This window comes from Athalia rosae, chromosome 5, assembly GCF_917208135.1.
Source record: "Athalia rosae chromosome 5, iyAthRosa1.1, whole genome shotgun sequence".
NCBI classification, from domain to species: domain Eukaryota; kingdom Metazoa; phylum Arthropoda; class Insecta; order Hymenoptera; family Athaliidae; genus Athalia; species Athalia rosae.
The window spans coordinates 4721168-4739680 of NC_064030.1; the positions used below are offsets into that span (position 1 = coordinate 4721168).

General features: G+C 42.9%; 1 protein-coding gene across 19 annotated transcripts in view; it reads right to left on the bottom strand.

The window, feature by feature from the left end:
* LOC105689181 (zinc finger protein 853-like) overlaps positions 1-18513 on the bottom strand; it is a 97263-nt gene that overhangs the window by 23805 nt on the left and 54945 nt on the right. For 16 of the 19 annotated variants that reach the window (XR_007278423.1, XM_048655287.1, XM_048655286.1 and 13 more), the window contains one exon: positions 7108-7301. Coding sequence is in view for 18 of the 19 variants with exons in the window: in XM_048655287.1 (XP_048511244.1) it covers positions 7108-7301 (194 nt within the window). In the remaining variant the exon portion in view is untranslated. The remainder of the gene's footprint in view (positions 1-7107; positions 7302-18513) is intronic. The other 3 variants (XM_048655296.1, XM_048655298.1, XM_048655290.1) reach the window with 1 other exon arrangement.

The window sequence follows — 18513 nt, forward strand, 5'->3', positions numbered from 1 at the left end:
AGGCGTCTACCCTTATTTGCATCACGTTACACACGGTTATATTTTCAAGTTTACTATCGCACCCCATGTGATCTCATGGTTGATAGTTATGATCGATGAAAAAAACCTGCTGAGAAACGAGAGGAAGAAGATTTCACTCAGATGGAACAACGTCAAGATGCCAAAAGGGGTGTCATTTACTCGTGACCACGTCTCGCGCGATTTTCCTTTTGCTCTCTCCTCGTTTCTACAAAAGTCAAAAAGCACCGTCGTTTGCTCGAACAGATTCGGATCTATTTCGCGATTTCCGAGTAACACCGGTACCCCTGGTTCGACGTTTTTCGCGAAGATTGTCAGGGGGTTCCGAATCGATGGAAATTCGCGGGATTTTCAAGTCAGCAGCTCATCGAACCTGCTAAGCGAGTAAAATCCACCCTGAGCTAGCGTAACCCGTTAGAGCGTTCGTGACAGGATTGACCTATCGGTATACAACCTTGGCTATTATTACAGAGCCCAGAAAACTTTTGATTTGCTTTTCAGACTCGCGGTAGCTCCTATGAACTGCCATGGGGGCGGTGTAAGAAGGTGCGTGCTTTCCGTTCAACCCCCGCGTGTGGTATAATGTGTAGTATATATATATACTTGATGATTTTCGATTTGTTACATGGTGAGAAGACAAGGCGATCCGAAATGAGAAAATTTTACTCTCCAACCCGCGATGGTTTTTGTTCTTTCCAGAACGGTTCTATATCACAGGATTCCAAACTTTTCGAAACTTTTCGAAACTTTTGAAAAGCTCATCTATACATGTGCCATTTATATACCTATGAGAAATCTGATAGCGCATATATTTATAAATATATATATATACATATATGTTGTATGTACAGTACGAAGCTTCGTTATATCCGACAGCTCCTGGTGCCGTTGGTTGTACACAGGGAGTGGCAGAAGAAGGAAGTGGGTGTGAGTATTCACGTAGCCATGCGTGACGTCGACCAGAAGGCAGCCATTTTGTTTGGATCAACACACCGCTTGCATTCGAGTAGAACACACATAGGTGCGGATCACGCGTAAACTGCAATCTCTAGGGTTTCAAGCTCGCGCGATCTTATTCCCACCGCAACCCCCGTTACCTCAGTTTCGCGCCTTGCTCGCCGTTTATCCCAATTTCGTACAACAAATTTTCACTCCACATCACCGGAAACGCTCAGCCCCCGACGAGTCATCGCGAGTGTTTAAGGGATGGTCTCTAGAAATTTTCGTTCATGCAGTTACAACGCGTCGACCAGAGCGTTCGCGTTCACGATCAAATATCCGTGCAAGCTCGTCCTGCGGGAGCGTCTGTTTGCATTGGTCGAAAAATAATTTCGAAGATACGCGAGCACGCTATTCTAATGGAGACGAAAATCCAGGAAATTTTTCCACCGAGGATAGAGAAAATCGACGTAACCAGTCGCGTTGCGAGAGAATAAAATTCAAAAACATCCGCAAGCCTGGCAGTGTGCAGAATCGCGTGCCGTTGCATTAGACCAAGCGCGGAGGTCTTACGTCGTGCAGCAATTTTTCTTGGCGTCCTTTTTTTTTTTTTTTATGCTTTTTTCATCATCATCTTATGTACCCACTCCGCGCTGTAGGGTATTTTTTCCTGCTCTCTCTCTCCCCCCCTCTCTCTCTCTCTCTCTTTCTCTCTCAGTTTATTTTATACACATACCTGTGTATATATATATTTTCTTTCAGTTCTTTGATTTTATTTTTTCCTCTTATTTTTCTCCTTCTTGCTGGAGCAGCAGCAGCGGCAGCGGCACGGGCAACTTCGAGGCCGCTCGCGCGCGATGGTACAGCGCAGTGCAGACAGACTGCAACCTTCGTAATACCTCGGTGCCTCAGACAAGATATATAAATGTATATAAAACTATATACCTATCCGGCGTACACTCCGCACGCATACAAAGGTATCTTATAAAGAAATAACGCGGATCGTACGAATACTATCCAAGAGTATGAGGTTGGTCGGTATGTATAAAATACCAAAGGAGCAGGGCACCAACGGCATCAGCCTCCGTCTGGCCATGGGTCGTTGATCGTGAACGGACAAAGAAAATATGCAATCGCACACACGAAACTACATTTTTCCCAGACCTGACTTACACTCAAAATTACCGATCGCACGCCGTTCCGTGCGAATTCGAATTTGGAAGAAAATCATCTGTTATTTATAGATCACCGGAACGCTCGCTACAACTTATATTTCAAATAGATATCCACCCCATATACATGTATGCGAAGGATTTCAAACACGTCGGAAATAACGCGTCGTAATCCTCGAATAATAGACGTTTAATCAACACCTCGAATCGGTGAGAAGAGTACGGCGGACGAAGAGGGTTGGTGATGAGAGAAAAAAAAATTTTTTAAGGACGTAAAAAAACGCGACCCACGGATGCGAAAGGGAACGTGTTTTGCCAATAGGCGATCCGGTTCGGGCGGACTACACGTCGCATGGTAATAACAGGCGGGGACCGGGATGACGGGGTACGCGAAGAAAAAAAGTGTCTTACAATAGAAAATCCCACCCCAATATAAATATATATATATATATATATATATATGTATGCCCAGTACACACGTATAGACGTAAGAATCGGTACAAATGATTTGATTGCATACCGTGTAACCGAAAGGGTGGTCCCCTTTTTCACGATGTCGACGAAGAAGAGAGGAGAAGAGAAAAAGTGGAAGAGGAAGAAGGAAAAAAAAATACCGAAAATAAAAAAAAAAAAAATTCCAACCCGGGGCGGAGCGAGAGAAAGAAACACGTGAACGCAACATGGTACCGGCGGTGTACAACCGGAGGTGGTCGAGTGCTCATTCTGCGAGAGATGGAGAAAAAAAATAGAGGGAAAAAAGCGAAAGAAAAAAAGAGCTAGAACTCGAGGAGGGTGTATGAAATAGAGGAGTGGGTATTGGCGATGGTGACGGTGACGGTGATGATTGAATGATGGGTGATGCGAGCAAGAGGGAGTGGGGAAAAAAAAGATGAAAGATAAAGGAGAGGAGAAAAAAGAGGGTGGAGTTCTGGATTGGAACATAGTTCATTTGTTTCAATTAGACGGTGTTTCATATACCGACGTAAGTTTACCGCCGTCTAACGGGGAACATTTATTTATGAATTCAGTCTTAAACGCGTCCCAGATATCTATTTTGAAACCGAAAAGAGACAAAGAATCCGTTTGGAAATAAGCCAAAAGTCAATGTTTATCGTGGAAAAACCTGCAGTTTAATTGCAAAATAGTAGTCGCGGGAACTGCGATAATTTTCCCTAATATAATATCGAGCGAAGAAAAATGATTGAAATTTTCCTTCCGTTCCGATCGAACCGTCGCCGCATAATCGATCCCTTTGATTTTTTTTCCCCCCCCGCGACGAATCCCTTCCAACTCATCGGCGGGGTTAAATAACGAATCACTTAATCAAACGAAAATGAATAAAATAAATATGCAAAAATGAAGAAAATCAAATCGCAGCGCACGCGAGGTCTTCTAAATATATATTACGCTTTGCGTACGATATACACCTACACCCGTTCCATACACACACAACGTTTTGAACATTTTCTAAAAACAGTCGCTACCATACGTCAATGTTAAGAAATTAATAAGGGAAATAAATCCAATGGTTAACGAGTTTTTACCAAGTAGCGCTGCGGAGGGGCAATTAAGAAAAGGGGTGCTGGGAGTGGGAGAACGGGGTAGGATTTAGGTGGGGGGGAGAAGAGGGGGGGGGGTAAGGGTGGCTGGGGGCAAACTGGCAGGGCTAAGGGGTGGGTGGGAAGGAGATATCGTGTTGCACGGCATTCAACCCTTGTACTGTTAAACTGTAGATAAATAGAAGGGATATACTATATAAAACTGGGTAAAACACCAGCGGATAGATAGATACATGTATATAGATGGGTTATTTCTTGCCTATTACAATATTGTGTTCGTTCCGTTTGCTATAGTTGCTCGGCGCGTGCAGTATATTCCCTTCTTAAGATAATGTTTGACGGACACGCAGCGTTTACGCGACCATTTGTTTTTTTTTTTTTCTCCTCATTCTTTCCTCTTCTTCAAATATTTCTTGTCCCCTTTCGGCGTTTTTTTTCATTTTTTTTACAATCGTCAATTTCATTTCATATTCCTCCCATTCATTCCCGTGCGTCGATTATCCTACGCGTACGAGCTATTTTTCCGACAACGTATAGAGCGGGTATGAAAAAGAAATCTGCAACAAGGAAACGATCGTACCAAAAAGGGTATCGAACATCCCCGTTCGGTTTTTTTCCATCAGCTCCGTAGGCGAGTCGAGGGAGGAAGATTGGATAAAAAAAATGTTCGACGATGTCCGGAGCTAAATAGGTGGGAGGAAAAGGGGGAGAGGACGGGGGGGGGGGGGGGCCGGTCGGGTGGAAGAGTCCGTCTTAAGTGAGAGACTAGTGAAAACAATTTCAAGAAATCTCTTGGAGAAAATTCGATTAGTGAGCTAGATGGGTTGTTTTCCGTTTGTCTCGTTTTATTTCAACCCTGGGAGAGAGTTTCATCTCGAGCGTTTTAATTATCTGAGTATTTTTTCCTGGTTATCATATTTTTTTTTTTTTTTTTTTTTTTTTTTTCGAGCTACGTTGGTCGGTAAGAGATCTCTTACCGTTAACCTCGTTAACGAGGAACCTAGTAAAAGGAACTACTCCCTGGGCGGGCCTTCTCCTTCGCCTTCTCCTTCGCCTTCGCCTTCGCATTCGGTTTCGCCTCTACCTTTGCCGACTTCGCCTTCTCGTTCGCCTTCGTTTTCGCATCTTATACCTTTGCCGCGTACCCTTCAACTTTAAGCTCACCTCAACCCGCCTCCTCCCCCACGTACAACGACACGAGGACTCGAGACGTACGTCCGCGATACTTGGACAGTCTTTACCGTCCGAGACCTCCGCGTGGTATCGGACAATAGCCAAGAGCGGACTAATTAATAGACCTGGTAGTATATCGGTCGTGTATAGTTAGCGCGGTGGTTTCTCGTTCGACGAAGCTATCGTTATTACCTATTCATTTCTATCCAATAAGATTCTGCCCCGAGAAGTTACGAATGGAGTTTTTTTTCTTTTTTTTTTTTCTCATTACGCTCGCTTACGTTTCGATTTTCAAATACATTCGACGAATACTTTCCGCGCTCAAAAATTTACCCCCGAGGTGTAACCACCCTTTCGGGAGATTAGCCGCGCGGGCGTGAGATTTATCGATCGAATTAGAGATGAGCCATCTTTCGATTTAATTTTTCATTCGTTCTTCATCCCTTCTTTAGAAATAATATTTTTTTCATTTTTCTAGTTCGCAAAAATTAAAGCGTGGCTTAACCGCACGGATTATGTTTTAATTAAGGGATCTAATAAAACGGGGTGTTGAAATGTTAAAAACTTGATATTTATTACCTTTGTTATTAATGCCGGATTAACCTCGGGATATAAATTAGCCGATCAAACGGCTGTTTCCAATGAATTTATTACGTTGACTAATTGAACGGTTTCAATTTTTAAAATACAGAATAACCATCTTAGAAAAAGGAAGACAGATTCGCGAACTTCTGTGCTTGCGGGACGAGAGAAAGGAAAAGAGAAAGTACCATGTGACGTCAGGTAAAACTTTGAATCGAACTAAAATCAGAGACAATGCCAGAGATAATCAATGCGGAGCAGATGTCTTCTCACGTTCTCTGATTCTTTTTTTTTTTTTCTCCTCGTATCCCGTAAGCGGAGGGATGTCAAAGGGGGAAAGAAGGGAGAACAAAAACCGAAGATAGGTTAAAAGAACTAGCTAGGAGCAAAAAAATGCGGCTGAGAAGAAGATCCGAAGATTCCGGTTATGCATATATATATATACACATCGAAATAATTCAGTCCGAGGAGGGGTGAATTTGATTAGGAGATTCCCGCCGCGTCTACACTGCTGCACCCATTTATACGGCGTAATGCGCGCCTTCTAACGTTGAAAATGTACGGGGTATCTTTTTTATTTATTTATTTATTTACTCGTTTTTCTTATTTTACACGCGTATCTGTACGTTGCATACATATACGAATGTATTTTTTGTCTCTTCTCGCGTCTCCCGGTTTCTCTTAAATTCTCTTTCTTACCCCGGAAACAGAAACCGTGCACGGTGAATGATGACGGTGCATTAAACACTTCCGTGTGTTGCAAGGCTATTAGTAGGTATTCTACTTAATTCAGTATTACGCAAATAAACATAAATTCGAAGCTATTTTACATTCATCTCAGCATCCGATTAACATGTGTGGTATACGGAATAAAGTTAGATAAAATATACGTATAACTCGGTGGTCTTTTTTTTTCACCCCGACGTACACACAGAGTTCCCAAAATTTCTTCGCCTTATTTTCCCCCGCCCGATACAAAGCAGAGCCCAAAGCTTTTTATGGACACATAATTCAACGCATCTAACCCCAGATACATAAAATCTAACATTCAGCGAGCTGTGGAATCTTCGGCACTTTGGCCTCACCCAATGATGGAGGGAAGTGCGATGGGGTGGATTTCTTTTAAAATTTACTTTTACATATTCGGAATGGATTATATAAATCTACCGGATGATGAGGATTTAAATTTCTACACGCGTTTGCGTTTCACCGTGCAATCCGTGCAGTTCATTATTATCACTGTGGTTATTGTTTATTTATTTGTTATCGGAATTATCATTTCAATTATTACTGAAACTATTATTACGATTTTTACGTGATTTGTCAAACAAAATACATATTACATAAACCCCAAACAATGATAACTTTTACGGAAGTACATATGCATGTAAATATAGTGCATGAATATGATGGAGAATTACACAAGCATGTTAAAAAATGAAAAAAAAAATAAATAAATGAATAAATGAAAAGATAAAAAGTCCCGTCACCATGTTAGTTTACGCGAATTTAAAATGCGCACGTATAAGTTATGTACTGTATATCGATTGCCTTTTTCTCTCGTTTTCGATTTGAATGATTTTTTCATTTTTTTTGTTCACCGGTTTATTAGTAATTAGATTAAATAACATTTGTAATATGTGGACGTCGGATTTGGTACATACATGACTGACCTTGGACGTGTGGGTCCTCAGGCTTGACTCCGTGGCGAATCCCTTCCCGCAGATGGTGCAGTGGAAGGGTCGGTTCTTGGCGCGTTCCACCTGAGCGTCGTGGTTCCGAAGGTGCTGCTGCAGGTTCGATAGTTGAATGAAGGCTCGTCCGCATTCTGGAAGGTGGCATTTGTACGGTCGCTCTCCTGAACAAATGTCAAAATAATACACGATGTGGAGATAACGCCTATAGAAAAACAACGACGTCGCAGCTCCAGCAATGAATGAAGAAAAACAAAATCTTTTCTTTTGTCTATGGTTTTTTTTTTCATCTGATATTTGACTTCGAAAATTTCTTATCCTTCATCCTCTCTTCTTCCCAAAATATACACTCGGAGAAAAATATTCTCTGAAATTGCACACGCTCGACAAAATCGTTTTTTCATTTCTTCATTTCTTTTTGAATAATTATTTTAGAAAGATAAAATATTTCTCCGAGTGATACAGGCAAATAAGAGGGAAAGTTATTCTTTGAACGCTTGTATGGAAAATGTAGGCTCCGTTTTTTTCTATTTTTTTTTTTTTGTTTTAGAAAAAAAGATCCTTACCCTGCAGTAGGTTTATCGTATATCACTGAGAAGACATTTACTTGTTCTTTGTATTTTTTTGTTCCTCCCTCTGATGCGGTTCACATCTAGTTTACGGTATTATGTTAAGTTTAAAACATTCGTTGAGCAGTATAAACGGTAACACCGTCGTATAATCGGAATATTTTTATTTCTTTGACCCGATACGCGGATTCGACTCATCTACTTTCCTCACTGATTTATTCTATATTAAAATCAACATTCCCATATACCCGTCCAAGTTTTTTTTTTTTTTCTTTTCTTTTTAGTTTTCTTCAATCTATACAGATATGTACTAATACTTACATCCTTCCACTATACCAATCGATTCATCTTTTATTCAATCGTCCGCCCGATCGTGGATCCCATTTAATCCAAGAATTCCGACGTTTGATTTAATAAAAATAACTCCAGCTGCCGAGAACGAACGGAAGCGCTCGCTCCGTACGGCCGAACGTTTTTCATTTCCCTCTTTTCTTTTCTATATTAAACTTTTTCTTTTACTTTAATTTAATCCCATCGTTCGGAGGGTGTGCGGGGATGATCTCGTCCCATCGAATTATCATAGAACGTTTTCCCGTAGCGTTTCTCCTCGTAATAATAGTTGAAAATTGAAGCTATTCGAGAAAACTGATAACTCACCTCACACCGCAGGTGGCGATTAGTTATTTATTATTCAACCATTATGAAGAGCGAGACCCGATCAAGCTTGTAACGATAAACTTATAGCATAATTAGACCGAGGAAATTATTCGTGATGGAATTCTTAGTCAACGCAACGTACAACCAAGTGAGCCACGCCGAACCGACTGTCGTAGATTATAGATCACAGCTGAGCAGGTATAAAGGGCGAGGGGGGAAGGGGGGGGGGGGAGCAAGGCGTTTCAAGGGTAGTCGTAGGTAAATACGAACGTTACGCGTAGATGCGAATGTAAACATGTATACGTATCGGACCTAGGCTCGGCGATGTGTTTACGATAATCTACACGTTCAATATGCAACGGACGAATAAAATTTGGTAATTCAATAGGTACGCGACTTTATGATTATTTATTCTCTCTACTACCGATATTCGTACATACATAACGAATAGTTGGCGTTCGTTAGAGCGAGCAATCTGGACTTTTCATCCGAGTAGCAAAAATGGAAAAAGCCAACATCTCGCTTATCAGTTTAACATTGTGATGTACGTGTCGTACTTATTCTTTCACTCCGTATCAGCCTTGCCCTGGTACCCTGCATCGAGTGCCTCTAACCGTGGCACACTTTTCCGATAATTGACGGCTTTCGTATGGTGCAACAACAGCGGCGAACAGCGTGCGGCGGGAAAAATTAAATTGAACAAGAAATTAGTTTTCTTCATTCACCGATACTTGAAACTCACGTGCTTCCGCGATTATTATTATCGCGTACTTATAGATATGCTATACGTAACACGTACGGTTGTATAGGCCGCGAAGAAACCCGTACGATCTGCACCGAGGTAGTGATGATAATGATATCGTAATTATTATTATTATTATTATTATATTTCGAGTTTATTGCTCCTCGAGGAGTCAATTATTCATCACACACTATACTATGTACTTTCATCGTTGCCACGAATGTATGAACCGAGCGTAATTATAAGAATAAAATTGAAATACTCTTCAACCCGTGTACACCTATGTATGTCTCTATGTACATGCATGTGTACGTATACACACACGCCGCGCGACATGTACATGACTTGGAAACATTGCGGAGGGCAACAAAGATAATTATTTATTTATTTATAGAGGACTAACCGTACTTCTAAGTTTCTATCACTAATAAATGCTCCTTTTCATGTCCGGATAATTCTTACACACACGTATACACGTACACCTATACATTTATTTGTGGCGTACACACGCGTTCCGACTATGTATGAATTTATATATGTCAGGTATATTTATAAGAACAGTTTTCTTTCCGACGCAATTAAAATCGAATTAATATGCGACTCCGAAGGGGATGCTCATTGTCGATATAATTGCGGTTTGGAATATTCATTACAATACAATACACCACGATTTCTTTACATACGTGACGGAAGTAATTTGAAAAAGGAAAAAAAACGGAGAGAAAATTTGATATCAAGCGGCATACGATTCTTCTGATGCAGCGGAACGGTTAACGAATGCAGATGGGCATCTGGTAAGGAAAGGACTGCGCGGTATGTATATATAGCGACTCGCGTACCGCATATGCCTCAGGTACAGGTATGTACAGTTGTATCAAATATCGGTAGATCACGTCCAAATACATGGACATCGGTGGGAGACGGAAGAGAAGAAAAAACTGAGAATAAAGGAAGGTAGAAAACGATGCGGAAACCGCCACCGATTAGGGAAAAAAAGGGTTGCGATCTTAAATAATTTTTCTTTCACTCAGCGGCGTTTAACATAGCGCGCTAATGGTTTCCCCTTCGATGATAATTGGCGTCGAAAGAATAAGAATTGCAATTATAAAATGTAAAATCTTGCGTGCCGGAAGTAAAAAGATCTTAGGAGAGGGTCGGTAGCTGTACGTGTGTATGTAGCTATTGATGTTGCAGGGGGTGATGGGATTGCGAAGAACGAACGCAACCCTTCTTCTTCTTCTTTCTTTTGTCGAGCAGCAAGAATTACGATTTATACGTATATAAATGTAGGTATATATATATATATATAAAAGAACTTTGATGAATCGGTGAATCACTGCGGAACACACTCGGTTGAACTTTTCAACGTTCTTTTCAAATTTTCTCACACTGCACCAGGACAAAGGAGCGAATTGTCTTTCAGATCAATTTGATATCCACTCATCCTACAATACTAATAGCGTCGCTGCATCAAGTCTCTACTACCGAAATGACCGAGTTATCGCCAATTTATCACATTCTCCTTTATTTTTTATTTTTTTTTTTCTCGGATAGTTCTTCGAGAACAGGTACCAATTATCTATCAGTTACGACCGTTGACCGTCGAGACGAATTCAATCCCTGTAATAACCACGGTGCAGATATCAATCCGTTGGACTCCCGAACGATTCCATTGCGAGCTCTATTTCTTCTATGAGTTGAAACGAGCTATCGAGCGTACCTCGAAAACCCAAAATGTGAGATTTCATCTCCCGACGCCATTCGCCATTACTTTCATCAAAGCTAGCGCGCATATCATTTACCTCGCTCCCGTATACCACCCTGCCAAGATGCAGGTGAATCACGGCGTAGTACTACGTCGAATTTCTTTGTGGGCGTACAGAGTCGAGCGTTATCTTTCGACTAATAAGTAGCGTCGAGGTTATCGTCGTTCCCCGTCGTTCGCGCGTCGAATTCTCCCGGCGACCGCCGCGTTAGCTTTTCGAGCTAAATGAAAAACGGGGGGAGAGAAATAAAATAGTGAAAAATGACGGTACGAAATGAGGGAACAAAAGTGCAGTACGCGTAAGCGCACTCCGTACAACGCGAGGGATGAAAACAACGCGTGCCTGTGGATGATGCGTGTGTAATGATACTTTCGTAAACGCGCGGGCAACGGGACTCGATTTACCCTCTATTCCCAGGACCATCGCACCGTCACAAATATGAACTTGTGTAGGTGGAGATATCCGCATACCTATACGTCTCTGTACACGTATAATATATATATATATATATATAAACACACAGAGATATTCAGGTGTGTATATAGTATATGCTTCTTCCCCGACTGCCCGGCCTACACGTCCATGCCAAAGCCAGAAAATTAATGTCCCCTGCAATCCATGTATAATGCATTCGGTCAACGAACGAACGAACGAACGAACGAAACAGAGTATATACCTCCTACCAACCGGAGCGCCACTACAAAATTTACGCGCTGCGCCTCCTCTGGTCATCGTGAAAATACGGGGCTAAAATCATTAAACGCGCTACCCTGCAACTCTCTGCGCCTAATAGCCTGGTACCACCATCGAGCTTACCCTCCTCCCCCTCCCGCACATGCTCATACGTGCGAAACTATGCGCGGATTGCATATATGTATGCACATGCGATGCGAGAGGAGGGAAAAATTTTCCGAAAGCGAGTCATTCTTTCTTTCGTTCCTTCCTTTCTTCTCCTGGTCGACGAATGATGGTCGCAACCGCTCCGCTGAACGGAGGCTCGATTACGTGATCACGTACTCGATACATAGGAGATCTGATGGTGATGTGCGAGTAATGAGCCGAGATTTTGATTAATAAATTGCGTCTGTTCGTGACGAAAGGATGTCGAACGGATAGACGAGCGATATGGTGTGTATGGGGCGTATGCGGTAGCCTAGAGCCGCGTAGCTGCATCCCCGGGAAATTCAGGTCGGTGTATTTCCAGGATGGTTATAACGCTCGTGTTTCATAGAGTTTCACGCGTGCATTGAAATCATTAAAATAAAATGGTAGGTAACGAATGACTGTTTCCAAAGAGGGGAGGCTGGACGGCCATGTTGGTTCACGTGACCGTCATCCGGGCAACCACGCGAATACGCCACGCCCATTTAATGATTTCTACCCCCTGGCAAACCCTGTACACGGTGCGAAATTTCATGAACGTACGTATGTGCTTGTGGGACGAGCCGCGCTGGTATGGTGTACGTACAGTCATCATCAGTAGTCCCGTTCGAATAGACTTTACGCAACGCCGCGGAAAACCGACGCCCGTACGTAATCCGCTTAACTCGATATTATATTTTCGACCGATCCGAAAATCTTCGCATCCTCGAAAACCACCTCTCATATCCGAACGTTGACCGATGAAAAAAAGGAGTAGGTAGAACGACAACGTTTCTCACGAAAGTCCGATTTTTCTGGATGAAAAATGTCAAATTACCCCACGAATCCCCACGGTTGACGAGACGCCGAGCGGAGAGCACGTCTCGATGACCGTCTCACGCTGGACCGAGAATCCGGCGATTTTCTCGTCCGGAGTTTTCGTCCGGAGTACGCTGCAGTTCGAAAATTCCCGATGATTCGGTAGCGTACGGGCGGGTCAAGCTTTCGAGCGGGAAGGTACAGTCCGAAAATTCAAGGGGCTCGGGCGAGCGAGTCGGCGAGTGTCGGGGTGCAACGGTGCCGCACGTTGAAAGGGGGTACGCGGTAGCTAGGTATATGTACATAGGAGACTGCTTCGCAAAATGATTTCCCACCGGTGGCTATCGACGCCCCGGTGCAGGCAGCGGCCAAGCGACAGCATCGGCAGCATCGGGCGGCTTCAGCGGCGACAGAATATATACATCGGGGACAGAGGACCTGCTCTTTTCGGAGTACTAACCGCGTAGATTGTAATTAAAGGGTGGGAAGCGAAGATCGGGTACCAGTCGAGTTTCTGGTCAATTTTCCAGCCTGTGACCGGGACTACGTGTGTACGTACGTACGTACACCAACCCTTTGTAGAGTCACGGTTAGTCGATAGCTCGGTATAAGAGACCAAAATCTAATCGCGGAGCCGGCGAAAGAATTCGTTCTGTCCGAGCGAACGGTGTCGAATAAAAGTTGAGCATCGTCGAACGTTTCACGGCTCGGGGTCAGATCGAAGTCGATTATAGAAACTCCGCTGGTTGAACGGTAACGAGAGAAGCGAAGGAATCGGGGGGGATGTTTCGGGGTCGACTACCTGCCTTTAAAGGATCCTTCTCGCCGCATCTGCGGGGCACACGTGTGTCTGTTGAACGTCTACGATACGGGGGCTACACCGTACATATTCGGTTTCCCGAATCATTCGGGATTCCGACTCGTCTTGTAGCTCTTGTAGCTCGTATACCTATACGCGCTTGTACCGGGCATGGGATGAGTTACAATTAATTCAAAGTGGCTATAGCGGGGGAGGCGACGTAGCGGGGCAGAACGAGGAAGGAGAAAGGCGCGGGTGGACTCCTAACTTCGGCATATGGTCTTTCCTTCCACCTGCCCTGTGTGCCCTGCCCAAACTTTTTACCTTTTATCCAGGCCGTTTTTTGCCCAAAGGGTACGGTCGCTGACCCGGTCCTATGAGAAGCACGTAACCGGTGGTGTAACCCTTCCCCGAAAGGGCGATGAACCTTTTTATTTTTATTTTTATTACTTCGATGGATAATGGATGGATCGATGCATCCTCCTACGCTACGCTATCGTTCCGGGGTTATTAAAAACGTGTTTTCCGTTCCTTTTTTTTTCTCATACGTGTTCCTCTACTTTCCTTTTTACCACAGGTAAAAGAAAGGGCTGTACAAGGATTTCGATAATCGTTATCTGCGTGATGTAGGTACCGCCTGTGTCCGTGCGGTATACACGTGAAGCTAAATATTTGACTCTAATACTTTTCCTTAATCACCGTAGGTTCCCAGGGTGGTTTTCGATACGAGTAAGACAGAGGATACGATTCTTTGCGCGACGCTTTCTTTTCGATATACGTTACACGTGTATATATTTCAGCAAAGCTTGCCCTAATGTCGAGTACTTTTAAATTGGGACAAAAGTAGCAGTGGGAACATTCGAATGTTTCCGGATCGTTAGCGAAGCCCCACTTTTGCGCGGCGATCATTTTTCTTGATGTCAACTGTAATTTATTCTCAATTCCTGAAGAGTCTCGCCATTGTGAGGGCGAGTCTTTTGTCCGAAGGACTCGAAGGATGAAAAGAAATAAAAATGATATAATATCAAATAAACGGGGTGGGCACGATCCGATCGTTTCGACGACCGGTAATTCCGATTACGGGGAGAACCGGCGTAAAAATATCAACGAAAAAAAAGGTAGCAAAATTTTTCGAGTAGTGCGTATCAGAGATCCGCCGATTCGATTCCGTCGCGCGTCCCCGTCGGCTCCACAATTCGCTCGACTGTTCTTTTTAAATGCCGCGCACTTAACGCGCGTGCACTTTGCGGGAAAAGAGCTTGGTATATATAAAAAACCACGCAAGCGCCGAGCCACCACCCGGGTCATTAGGCAGGGAGAGGAGAGGCCCTACTTGTCGAGTGAAAGGGGTAAAAATTAATGTCTCAGAATGAATGTTCCTCGACAGCGTTATACGAGCCAAGAACTCGTATTTTTATGATTTTGCCTCACGAGTCATTTGTTTCACGGTGCATAGCTTTGATGCCGAGATGTTAAATGGACGCAGAACTCTTAGATCTCATCTCACCCCCTCGGATTAGAGCGATCTCTCGCAACATCCCAACGTCCGCGAGCCCGACAAAAGAATAACAACGTGAAACGAAAAAATATACCCATCGCATTTTCGCATCCTCCGTTTCTCACACCTTTCAATCGCGTTGATAATATGGGCGAAGATGTGAAAAAAAGAATCTACCGGTTCACGTAACGCGGGCTACGAGAAGTCGCCCTTTCGATCTGACAAGTCAAGGGGTGATTTTTCTCCGTCTCTCTCTATCTCTCTCACTGACTTTTTTCATCCCTTTCCACGTACACCGTGTTATTTTCCCTGCAACTGCGGGGGTAGAACTCCGTAAAATCCATCCCCCGTTGTAACGGCGGGCGCACGCGGATCTCCGATAATTCAGTCGTCACTGCTGTCACTTGTTTCGGTGACCAAAAACCGCCGCTCAAATCGTGGGTGAAGGCTACTATACACGGGCTAAACGCAGCCCTTAAGCTTGACAGGTTCATATTAATTGTCCCGTTCGAGCATCGGGTTTATATAGGTAAAATACGCGACTAGCGGATCAACGAAGCACCGCGAATCACGCCGAAATAATCAGGGTGAAAATGTAGCGGTGATCGTTGATTCGTTACGTTCGAAAATTATGCGCCGGTTGAATATCGGTATTTTTCAGGGTGAGCGTGGTACGGTAAAATGTATTTTAATCGTCTGAAGATTCGCGACGAAGTTGGATCGGCAGCGTTACAGGAACGGCATAGGAAACGATCGCTGGTTCGTTCGTTGCAGTAACGGTAAATGGTGTTTGTGCGTGCTCGATATGAGATCTTGCGGTGGAATCTAGGGTATAGTATCTCTTCCTATTACTAACCGAACCAAAGCTACCTATAACCGTCCACTTCTAACCGGACGATCTTCCACTGCACGTTATACCCAGGCGATATGATAAACTTTCTTTTTTAATTTCGTTGGCGACGCCATCGGATACACACACACGTGATACGATCCGACGCTGCGCAAAATTACTTCGCAATCTTTTGGAAAAAAAAAAGTAATAAAAACGAAGAGAAGAAAACCTGTGGAGGCCAGGTGTTTCGGCTTTTGTTCTTTTCCGCTACCTAAAATTGGCTAAACGATAATCCCAACTCTTGCATACCTGTACCCAAACCGTGTACACCTTACGTACATTTTACTTACTCCTACCTCGCTTTTGTTCTCGATACGTCGGGACTATACAATCGGAGCGACGCGATGCATTTCGAGTACAAGATACCCAATTTTTCCCCGGGCCCCCTCAAAGTACGAAGCAAGGTGGTAATTATGCCCGAGTAATGGTGTACCTACGATGGACAACGATTCGTTTACTTTTTCTTACATTTTATTTCATTCGATCTTTGTTGTTTTTTTTTTTTCTCCTTCTCACGTACGAGTCAGCGGTAAAGAAACCAAACCGAACTGTCCGAACTGCTGGAATCGCATGCGGCTGCACATATTATTATACTCCCGCAAGATAAGTGCGCGAATAGGTATTTAATACGTACTTATACGTATACATATGTATATACACACCTACTTTTAAACGTCACACGTGTACGGTAAAAATAACTCGATATACGAACACGGAGTAACGCATGGTTAAACATGTGCGTACATATATATATATTATATGTATATATTCGATGGTTTGAAACTGCAACCCGTTTAATGCACACGAGTGTACGTGATACGTGTATAATTATATAGGTGTATCGGTGAGTCGGGTACATGAATTTTCTTGAGGTTGAGTATATCCATCGGTGGAATAAGTACTCCGACTTTAACCCCGTGCATAATACCGCATGCCGTATGGCGTCTTTTAGTAGTCCGCGTCTTCGGACTCCCACACATTTTCTACACGTTATACGTATGCCGGGTAGGTAAAGTAAGTACATAAATGTATGTATGTATGTATGTATGTGTATAGATAAAATATATTTAGTACAAGTATGCATGTTTCTCACATAAACGAATACCGGTGGTAGAAAGTCGCTAGATGGAAATCTATATTTTATTGTAAGCGAGTGAGCTCAATATTATTAACCCTTGAACCACTTTTGCAGCCGGTTTTCTGCGCGCCGCTGTTCCTCATAGCGCAGGGACAGCGGAGCGCGCGGTGCATCAGGACTAAGAAACGCGCGCGCGCGCGCCCGCGTTTCCTCGGTGCGAGCCGTTCTCCAGAGGCTATCTTATAAATCAGGGAGAGCCAGGATCAGCGGTGATCGCCGCGAACGTATATATTTATATATATATATATCCTCGCCTCTTGTTTTATAGATCGTGACGCTCAATTCCAGCCTGTTAAAAAATATTTCACGGATCTGAACAGCCCACTAATCTATCCGTATATACCTGTGCCGCTTCTCCGTACAAGTTTACAAGACGCGAAGTACTTTGATATCGACGTAATTTATACTCCGGCCGTTATCTCGAACCGTCAAAAACTATTTTTACCGCCGTAGAAACTGCTTCGTTATTACCAAGAGAAAAAATCTAGACTGATAATGAACGCGAATCATTTCGATTGGTTTTCATTTATTTTCATTCAATTTTATCGTCGGTACGCTTCGATGTATCTGTCTACGGTAAAAATAAATGTAAGAACAATGTCAAACTTTTCCTTGTCACGAGTAAGGCCGAGGTTGGTAAAGAAAAACTGCAGGGGCTGTGTCGCGGTGTTCGAAAAAATAAAAACGAAAATAAATACCGTCACTTAAATAACGTCACTTATAAATACAGAGAAGAACGAGGTATATAGATCCAAAACTCATAAAAAAGTTAGAGAGTGCCTGCAATATTGTATAGGGGGTGAGATTTTTTTTTCATCTTGTATTTTTCTTCTTTTTTTTTTGTCATTTTTTTTTTTTTTTTGTGTTGGGGGAAGTTCAAGCAAAAGGGTTGAAAGTAACTCAGTGACGGAACGCGTGGCGCGGTCTGCGGAACGTCTCCTTGATTTCTTTTTACTTTATTTAATCGCGAAAATATTTTTGGATCACACAATACCGATGCCGCGAGCTGATATCGTCGAGTAGTATGAAAAAAAGTAGATTTGATAGTAAAATAAACTATCGATAACGGGGCTTTACAAAATTTTATCGTACTTAATTTTTCTTTGCTTAATTTACTTCACTTGCAAATAGGGAGCGATTTCGTTGGCAATTTTCAAGATTGCAGAATTTCGTTTGGTACATCTCCAAGAGCGCGGTTATCAGTATGCGGGACAGATAAGATAAATAATACAGTGAAAACAGAAAAAAGCAGCAGCAAAAAGAAAAAAAATGAAAAAAAATAAAAGTGCATTTCGCCTAGCAACTATCTGATACCCAACAAATCGAGGCTCAGATCTGTGCTAGATTTGCGAAAAGTTTTGTCCTTATTGTACATCGCATTATATAGAGTGAAAAACGATGCGAATCGTTTCACGATTCAAATATGATTGAAAACGAAAAAATATAAAATTAGTATTTCAAAGTATCTCCCGATCGATCGGACAGCGGTCGCAACCAACCAACGCATATTACACGTATCGTAGATCAGAGAAAGCGATTTATTTGACCGTGGAAATAAACCGGGGTAAAAAATATGTATTGTAGTACCGAACCCTCTGTCCTTAAAACTTGTAGTCATATCTCCCCATAGGGAAG